This window comes from Panthera onca, chromosome D1, assembly GCF_046562875.1.
Source record: "Panthera onca isolate mPanOnc1 chromosome D1, mPanOnc1 haplotype 2, whole genome shotgun sequence".
NCBI lineage: Eukaryota > Metazoa > Chordata > Mammalia > Carnivora > Felidae > Panthera > Panthera onca.
Window position 1 is genome coordinate 28,239,358 of NC_138348.1, and position 10,008 is coordinate 28,249,365.

At 42.8% G+C, this 10,008-nt stretch overlaps 1 protein-coding gene across 4 annotated transcripts in view; it reads right to left on the reverse strand.

The window, feature by feature from the left end:
- Positions 1–7,954, reverse strand: part of QSER1 (glutamine and serine rich 1) — an 81,522-nt gene extending 73,568 nt beyond the window's left edge. The window contains exons 1-2 of one of the 4 annotated variants that reach the window (XM_078433355.2): positions 7,651–7,752; positions 5,810–5,911 (exon numbers count right to left, since the gene is read on the reverse strand). Coding sequence is in view for 2 of the 4 variants with exons in the window: in XM_060606297.3 (XP_060462280.1) it covers positions 7,651–7,841 (191 nt within the window). In the remaining 2 variants the exon portion in view is untranslated. Of the gene's footprint in view, positions 1–5,809; positions 5,912–7,650 lie in introns of all 4 variants that reach the window. The other 3 variants (XM_060606301.3, XM_060606297.3, XM_060606299.3) reach the window with 3 other exon arrangements.
- Positions 7,955–10,008: the final 2,054 nt, after the last annotated feature.

Genomic DNA, 10,008 nt, shown 5'->3' on the forward strand with positions numbered 1-10,008 from the left:
CAAGGCTTCCATGATCCCCTTGAACTTTATTTAATTTTTCCTTCTAAGTCCCCAAAGCATTTTGGTAACACTTAAAAAGAAACAAATATTCTGCTTAGTACTACAGGGCTTCAATTCATTTGCTGAATGTTTAGCAGACACTTATAATGTGCCTGCCAGACATTGTCCTAAGTGCTGACAATAAAGCTAATATTCTAGGGGTGCCTGGGTGGCTCAGTCGGTTAAGCGTCCGACTTCAACTCAGGTCATGATCTCTGTTTCACATTCTCTGTCTCCCTCTCTCTCTGCCCCTTCCTAACTCGCGCTCTGTCTCTCTCTCAAAAATAAACATTAAAAAAAATTTTTTTAAAAAAGCTAATATTCTATATAGTTCAGAATATGGATGCCATTCTAAACACTTTTCTGAGTTATTTCATTTAATTTTCAAGAACTCTGGAAAGTATGCTCATTTTGTGGTACCTGGGTGGTTCAGTTGGTTAAGCATCTGACTTCGGCTCAGATCATGATCTTGTAGTTTGTGGGTTTGAGCCTCGTGCCGGTGTCTGTGCTGACAGCTCAGAGCCTGGAGCCTGCCACATTCTGTGTCTCCCTCTTTCTCTGCCCCTCCCCTGCTCATGTTCGCTCACGCTCTCTCTCTCTCGCAAAAAGAAATAAACATAAAAAATTTTTTCAAAAATGCTCATTTTATACAAGGAACTCAGGCACAGAGAGATTAAGAAACTTATTTAAGATCATAGTGCAAGTGGAGTCAAAATAGAATCCCAAAAATTCTGACTTCAGAGTTTATGCTATCAACCACTACTCCAAGCTGCCTTCTACAGAGGTGAACAAGACAGACAAGATCTCTGTCCTCATGGAATATACATTCTATTAGTGGTAGTTAGTGGGATGAGGAAAGGTTAGTAACAATACACATAATTCTACAAAACTACTTCAGACAGTGATAATGCTATGAAGAAAACAAAACTCTATGATATGATGCAATGATGAGAGGTTACTTTAGATAGTGCAGAGAAGGCCTTTATGAGGCCTGGGTGAAGACCTGGGTGTCCAGAAGAAGCAACAAAGCGGAAGACCTGTGAAAAGAATACCAGATAAAGAGAACAGCCAGCGCAAAATTCCTAGGGCACAAATAATCTTAACATGTTTCAGGAACAGACATAAAGCCAGCATGGCTGAAGGATGGTAGGGGGAGTAGAATAATGAGGTTGGAGAATTAGCTGAGGCTCAGATCACACAGGGCCTTGTAGGCCATGATAAAGACGTTGGATTTTCCTCTGAGTAACAATGGAAGGTTTTAAGCAGGGTCACAACATTACCTGATATGTATTTTGCAATGTTAACTGGCTGTTGCATGTTTAATAAACTCTAGAAGGCTAAAGTGGAAACAAGGAAAGCAATAGGAGGGACTGCACAGTCCTGTGGGAAATTATGGATATGGAGATCAAACCAACAGGATTTACCGAGGGGATGAATATGGGCGGAAAGAAATGAATCACAGGTGGCTCCAGTCTTTTGGGCCAGCACTACTAAGCAAGTGATCTTATTTACTGAGGTTGGGAAGCTTAAAGGAGGACCAGGTTAGGGCTTAGGGTGATAACCATGTTTTGGATATAGTATGTTTGAAATACCTACTCAATACCCAAGTGGAGATGATGCGGAGGCCCCGTTGTAACTAGATATGAATATACAAATATAAATTTGAAAGTTAAATGATGTGTATGGCAACTTCACCCAGGGTAAGTGAGGAGAGAAGGAAAAAGTCTGGAACTCCAAGCCCCTGGGCACTTCAACATTTAGAAACCAAGCAGAGAGGCAGCAAGTGATATTATCCTGTTTCCTCTTTGGATCACAAGTTCTTTGAAAGGCAAAGCAGTGTCTTTTTCATTTTTTTTTTTGGTAGCCTATAGAACTTAGCTCAGTAACAGAAACTCAAAGATGCTCAATACATTTTAATGAATGCACAAATGAATGATTTCTGAAGTTTTCACTGAAGAAATATGTAATACCTGGGATAAAGCAATAGTGTCTCGCGTACTTTGGGCACTCAAATATTTGTTTAATGAATGGAAAAAAAACTTGGACTAAGTTTTGCTAGATACAGTTTAGTATTCATTGTTCCAGAGAGCATAGCAAGGAAATGTAGAAAACAAGCAGCAGCCCACATCCTCACTTCTAACCAATGATAATCACAAATGTCCTAAGCCCTTTGTCTTGGTTCCTACTACAGGGTCAAGGAGTAGAAGCTGCAGCAGGAAGGAAAGGGCTTCCAATTACCAAACTAACTCAAGAGTTCAGGCTTTTGTGTCATAAATATGTATTAAGCACCATCTATATGCCAGACACTAGAGTAAGTACTAGATATATAGCAGTACACAAAACTGTCCCTCAAAGAACTTCCGTTCTAAAGAGGAAGGTATCTATTACATAAATAGCATATAAGTATATGATATTTCTAAGAATTATATTAAAGTACACTAAAATACAGTGTGAAAACATATATACCATTGCACAAAACAACATGGGACAGAGGTTGGAAGGCAGTGAGTCTCTGACATAAATACCTTAAGAAGTCAGGTAAAGAGGGAGGGAAAGAGTGAGTTGTCTAAGTGGAGGTAACAGCATGTATGAAAGTTTTAAGGTAGGAAGGAATTTAGAATGGCCCAAGGAATTTAAAATGGACCAGTAAATGCAGGGCCATATACATTGTTTTTATAAATTTTAAAAACTTGATCCTAAGATGCAGGAGTAACCATGGAAAGGTTTTATAAAGCAAAGGGGCAACATAATTAAACTAGCAAATTTATGTTTAAAAAAAAAATCAGTCTGAATTCTCTAAGAGTTAACTGAAGGAAGAAAAGGTTAAAGATTGTTTAGTTTGGAGGAGACTGCAGTTATTGTGAAAAATAATGGTGGCTTGGATCAGGGTGGAGCAGTAGAAGGGAAAGGAGTAGAAAGAAGTAGACAATTTCAAGATATATTTAAGAGATTAAAAAAAAAGCAGGAGGGATTGGTGACTAAGTACACACAACTCCCAGGTTGACCTGGGTAACTATATGGACAAAAGTGTGACTTCCTGAGACAGGCCTTATTAGAGAAGCAGAGGTGAAATAGGTGGGGAGAGCAGGAGTTCATCACTAAATGGTCCTTATATACCCAAGTAAAAGCTCAGAGAGGTAGCTGTTTATGTGATTAGGTGATCAGAACAGGTTTGTGCCTTAGACATATACATAGGCATCTCCAGAGATGGTATTTAAAGTCATAGGCATGGAGCACCTGGGTGGCTAAGTCAGTCAAGCACCTGACTCTTGGTTTTAGCTCAGGTCAAGATCTCACGGTTTGTGGGGTTGAGCCCCACATCGGGCTCTGCACTGACAGTGTGGGCCTGCTTTGGATTCTCTCTAACCCTCCCCAGCTCATTCTCTCTCTCTCTCAAAAATAAATAAATAAACTTAAAAAAACAGAAGTCATAGCATGGATGTAATTATCCTCAGGAGAAAGCACTAGAAATTGTATCAGTTCAAAGTCCTGAGCAAGCGACACGTAGAGATCAGAAGAGGAAGAATTAATGAAGAACAGGGAAAAGCAGTGGGTTAGAAAGGTAAGAGGAAAACCAGCAAAGTACAGTGCTATGAAAGTAAAAGAAAGCATGTTTCAGAGCGCCTGGGTGGCTCAGTCAGATGGGCGACTGACTGCGGCTCAGGTCATGATCTCACGGTCCATAGGTTCAAGATCCGCATTGCTTTGTACTGACAGCTCAGAGCCTGGAGCCTGCTTCAGATTCTGTGTCTCCTTCTCTCTCTCTGCCCCTTCCTTGCTCACACTCTGTCTCTCTCAAAAATAAACATTTAAAAGAATTTAAAAAAAAAAAAAAAAGCACATTTCCCTTGGGAAAAAAAGGTCAACAGTGACATGATACTAATGATGGTAGGTTTCTAGGCCAGCTATAAAAGCTCATTTAACTCATAATATAGGCAGATTACATTGTTAGACTATCTTACCATGAAGTAGTCCAATATAGTAATTAAACATGCAGGCTCCAGATCCACAATGCCCAGGTTTAAATCCCAGCTCCCCTATTTACTAGGTGGCTATAAATATATTACACTTAATTATACTTTGACTTTGTTATACTTAATGCCTCTATGCCTTAGTTTCCTCATTCATAAAAGGTAAAAATAATACCTACCTCAGAGGATTAAGATTAAGCATGTTTGTGTGTGTGTTTTGTGTATGCATGCACATATGCATCACTTAAAACAGTAACTAGCACAAATTAGCTCAGTAAATATATCTATTATTATTTACAACATGGTCTCTATGAGAAAATACTTTGTGAATAACAAAAGTTTGTTTGAAATAACCCTTCACTAATTTGGGATTGTCTCTACTCATAAATTGTGATCTTACAAGGTCTTTTCCCAAAAGCCTTGAGAGAAACTCTAGATTTAAAACTTACCCAAAAAGTCCTCAAGATAGCTGACCAGTTTTAGAGAAGTTAATTATTTTTCTGGTTTTTGGAGGGGTACTTATCCCTACTCATTACACATTCTATACGATCAGAAAGAACTTATGTATCAGGAAATTTTAAAAACTGGTGGCAAAAAAATAGACTGTTTCAAGTGACAAAATTACAAAAACAGATATAAACCTACTTTAAACAAAGCATTTTTATTTAGTCACTTTCTGGTACATATTCAAATACAAACATATCTATCATCACTATGATGGAAACAGCCTCTTGATGTTCTGTACATGATATAAATAACAGGTAGAGAAAAGGCAGCAGGTATGCAGCTTCCTGATGATCATCTTATTTCCAAAAGGTATACAAAGGTATCTAAGACAGCCCCACAAAAGTATTTCCAAATGCATGGTGATAGGCAAAGATACAGTCATTCAGTCCCTAAAACTAACGAAGAACACACCAAAAAAAATGGAGATTTATAGGACCAATTTTTATCCCTGAATTTCCCATTTATTTAGCAAGTATTTCAGATATATTCAGAAATATTCAGAAAACCCTCTATACGCCCTAAGATAAACGGTTGGAGTTTCCCATTAGCTCTTTATTTTTTAATTGTAAAACAAGAGAAATACCTCGTATCTGATGGAGCTGTTATACCAAAAAAGTATTATTTCAAAGTAATGAAAAATTGTTTACCACGTTCTTTCCCATCAACTGATGAAAATGTTCCATCTCAGGACCAAGCAAAGACACAAGTAGGATGTTAGATCCCATGTCAGTAACAACTAAATGTCATTACCATCTGTTCACTTCTGAATAGGTTACTGGAAACAAGGTGACAGACTAATTCTTTATGGATAAGTATCCATATATCATTACACTAGTACTCATTTGCACCTTCAAGAAGAAACTGCCGCAAAGGGGAACAAAAACATTCAACTGATATATGAATTATGAAAAAGCTTTTAAAAATGTTATAAAAATATGAATAGGCTTCTAAAAATGCAGAATAGCTAAAGACTTACAAGCCATATTTCAGATTCAGTATTTTCTATATAACTGAAATGAAAGAGGACATTGCACAATTTGAAGAATAAAATGAGGTACAATTAAGAAGTGTGCGTAGCCCTGTACAGATGGCCTGATCCTAACACAAGATGTTAACAAAGCAAGTTGGTGGGGGAGGGGGAAAACCTGCATGTTCTATGCTAAAATTTAGTTGACTCCACCCCCAAAATACATATTTTTAAAGGGGGGGGCTTAGCATTTAAGAATCAATAACTTCCAAAAAACAGAAAATAAATCTCTTTTAGATTACGTGTCCCAAATGAATCTACTTACTGTTTTCAAATGTGTTTGGGAAGTCATTCTTTGTTACTGTGATAAATAACATTTGGAAAATATGACAAGTAGATTTTAGTTTCTTGCCTCAGAAGTATTCTGCTAAAAGAAATAACAGAAATAACTAGGTAGAAATTGTTCCATTTACCTAATACTTTTAATTTAAAACATAAAAAATGATACACAAATACCTATCATTACTGTTTACTGAAGAGAAAGTAATTTTAATTTGTAAATTATCGTACTCAATGCAAAAGCCACTTGAAAAACGAATAGTAAAATTAGCATCAAAAAAAAATCAATGGGAAAAGTGCCAAACATTTTTCATAAAACTCCTTGAAATGTCTTAATTGTATATAATACAAAGTTATGACTATTTCTGAAAAGTTTCAATTATTTAGCTCCAAATTGGCACATCACATTATTATTTTTTAAATCCCAGCTCTTTTAAACAAAGGACCTAAAATTTTCTAAGAAAGCTTATTTCCCTTTTCTTGAACCAAATTTTTCTCATTCTCTCAGAATCATCCCGAGGTAGTATTTAAGACAAAAGACCAGCTACTCTTCACACATTATTTTCCAAATCACGAACGTGGAACTTTGATCAAAACAAAGAAGATAATCTAGAACAGTGTAATATATAAAGTAAAAAAAAGTTCACTTCTGTTGTGACAATAGTGAAGAAATCTGATGAGATCATAAAGCCACGAAGCTTCCTGTTGGTAGCTGAGGATGAAGTCATTAGCAACCCAGGATTCCCTGGTCCTTGTAATCAGAAGCTGCACCTACCAGATTCTGCATTGTTCGGCAGAGGTGGCTTTAAAACACCCCGCTCCCGAATCTTCCAAAGCAGACCACGCCTTCCAGTTATCATTCAAATGGACCATTTCAAAGTGTGGCACTACTACACATTTCCCGCGAGCTTAAATATCTAGTAAGAGTCAACATTTTAGATTCTCTTGGTCATGATGGAGCAAAGATGAACTCTTGAACCGAACCCCGCTCTACATAATGAACCGGGGTTTCAGAAGCCGAGATGGAGAAGCATGCTTCTGTTCTTCAACCTTTATGGCCTTCGCTGACCCCCCGCTCCAATTTCTTCCCAACTCCTAGTCTCCCCAAGATACAGAAGGCAAAAAAGCTCCCTTACTTCCTGCTGTTGTTAAAAGGGGAGGAAACCCAACAGTAACTTTGAACGCGTGGAAGAGAAATAGCTTAGTCTTGGCCACCACCGCAAACATATGTCACCCAGCCCCTTCGCAGCTTTCGCGCCCCTCCAGGCCCTCTCCCGGGCCCCCACGCCCCAGGGGTTCTCCCGCAATCCAGCCCTCCCGGGTCTCCCAATGTCAGAGACACAGCTCGACGCCTCTTCCTCTCGCGCCTCCCCCACCCTCACATTGCCGGGGTCCCCAACCACATTGTCCATTCCAATACAATGGAATGTCACTGCCCGGAACTCCTCAGAGCCCCCCTCGGCCCCCCGGAGCCAGTCCCGGGTCTCCCTGATCGCCGAGTTCAGGCACGAACCCAAACTTCACCATGTGAGAGAGCCCAAGACCCGCGAGGTGACGGAGACCCACGACTCCCGCCCAGCCCTCCCTTTTACTCCTAGTCCCCGAGCAGCCCCGGGCGCGAATCCTGCACTGGGCGCCCCCACCCACCCCAAGACCACCTCATAGGAGTCATCAGCAGCCTCTCCCGACGCGGGCATGGGCTAGGAGAAGAGTGGAAGGCTCTCCGCCCGGCCCGGACCCCTGGGCGGCGCTGCACAGGAGCGAAGGCCCCAAACGCATCCCCGGCCTTTCCTGGCCCACGACGACCCCGCCGCCCACCCTCCCTACCTGGCCTTGAGGCTGGGGCTGCTGCCGCTGCTGCAGCTGCTGCTGGCGGCGGCGGCCGCCGCGGCTCGGGGTTCGTAGGCCCAGGCGGGGGCGGGGGGTGGTGCGGCGGCGCTGGCGGTGGCGGGGGCGGCGGGGGGCGCGGGCGGCGGCGGCGGGTCCGCGAAGCCGGAGGTCGCGTAGTTCCTGTCCATCGTGGGGGTTGCGTAGGGAGGGCGGGCAGCAGTGGGGGCTCCTCTAGGGCCCAGTGTGAGGGGGGCGGGAGGGGAGGGAGGGGGCGGGGGGAGGAAGAGGAGGAGGAGGAGGCGGCGGCGGAGGGAGCTGCCCCCTCACATGGCCCCGGCGGGAGGACGGGCGGAGGGCGCGCTGGCCGGTCTCTGCCAGGGGAACCCAGGCCGCGGCGCGCCGCGAGGCCCCAGCTGGGCGTCAGGGAAGCAGCGGCATCCGCGGCCGGGACTCACGGCGGCGGCGGTGGCCGCTTCGCCCCATGTTGGTGGATTTCCCAGGATGCACCTCCCGCCCCCCTCCGCCCCACGGCCTCGCCCCGCCTCCCCTCGGCGCCCCGCGCTCGCCGCTCGCGGGCCAGACGGGCGGCCCGCGAGGCCTCTGCCGCCACCGGCCGCCTCTCTCAGGCCAGCCGGGGCGGAGAAGGCTCGAGGCCTGCCAGCCCAGCCGGCTTCGGGGACCCGGAGGGCTGCCCGCCAGCCGTAGCCAACGGGCCGCGGACTTCCCGCCCTCGGCTGCTCCAAGGGGAGCTGTCCACGCTCGCCGCGTCCCGCGTGGGAAGGGGCCGCGCCTGCAGTTGTCCTAGCGCGAGGGAGGGGAAATTGAGCGGAAACCCAGCGTAGGTGCTACAAAGGGGGAGGCTTGTCAACGCTTTGCCTGGAGTTCGTTATTTGACCCTTCGAGTTATTTTGAGTGTCTCAAATACTCAGTTCCCACATCGCGATTTCTTTCTCTGCTCCCAGTCCCAAACCAGAAACAGCTGAGCGGGCTGTTTTACAGTTCCGTTTACTCCCTTCCTGCACAAAGCTTGCTGGGCTAGAGGACCCTTTTCCTGCTGTTAGGGGAGATTTATATTCAAAGAGATTCAAATTCAAACGTATTATTTTCCAATCCTCATTGAAAAGACCTTTCCCAGGGGCTCCTATTAACTGTCCCCACCCCCACCTTAGGGATTTTCTCATTCTGGATTTCAGAATCTTCTATCCCAAGGTAAATACTGCCTCTTCATTGATTAATCCAACTACCATCTGGATGACTTTAATTACAATATATTTAAACTCACTGTTCACACTTTGTGTTGGAGTTTTTTGTTTGAGTCTTGGGACTTCAGCAAGACTCTACCCAAACATTTCCTATCTGACCACGCTGTTTGGCAGGGGTTAATTTAATTATTATTTGAAGATCTTCTGTGTTTATATCAGAGCTGTGTTTCTTCTATAACTCACGAGTAGTGAACTTTAGGGATCATAGAAATCATCGTTTGGTCCTTAAGGCATAAAGTAAAAGTTAAACAGTAAAGTTTATATTTATTGACCATCACCCTTAAAAAAGTCAATATTAGTTTAATAACTATTACGTGCTTAGCACCGAAATCTGCCCCTCAAGATAAGCTTAAAAGTTTAAACAGACAGGCATAATAGAAGACCTAGTTAATAAAACTGTTCACCATTTTAAGAGCCAGTTTAAATTTCGGTAATACCTGATACTGACTCTGCTATTCCTTCTGAGATTATTTTTGTTCTGGGAGATTCTGTTTTCCTCCTGGCGCCAACATCCTTTTGTTCCTATTCCTTTCTTTTTCTAAGTCTTTCGGCACCTGTAATGCTTGGGAGTCTGGTCCCCGGGTGGGGAAGCAAGGAAGTGAGCAGTCGTTATTTACAAATGAATTCCAACACCTAGACACAAGTGATCTTGCCAATTTTATGTTAATTCCAGTATGCATTTACTGAGGGTTTCTTTGAAAAGTAGTTTTCCTTGGGGAAGGAATTTGCCAGATAATCTGAGATCCTGCCGAGAAGTAACATAAATCTTCCTTACAACATTTATTTTTCTTGCTACAGACTGAAGATCTGTAATCTAAATAAAAGAAGAAAGTTCTCACTACTAACTATTACATTTATAAGTATTTTTGTGAGCACTCAAGTTTTGTCTTCACCGAAAGTGTAGGAAGTGGGGTGGCATGCTGTAAATGTTTTATGGCACTTAGTTTGAGATACCCACAACTGGTACTCAGATATGCAGGCAATACCAAACAAGTGGTAATAAAACCTTTATAGTCCCTCACACCTTTATGTAGTTTATTTATGTCATATAAATCAGAAAAGAAATTAAGGGAACTTTTTGGTGAATATTTTA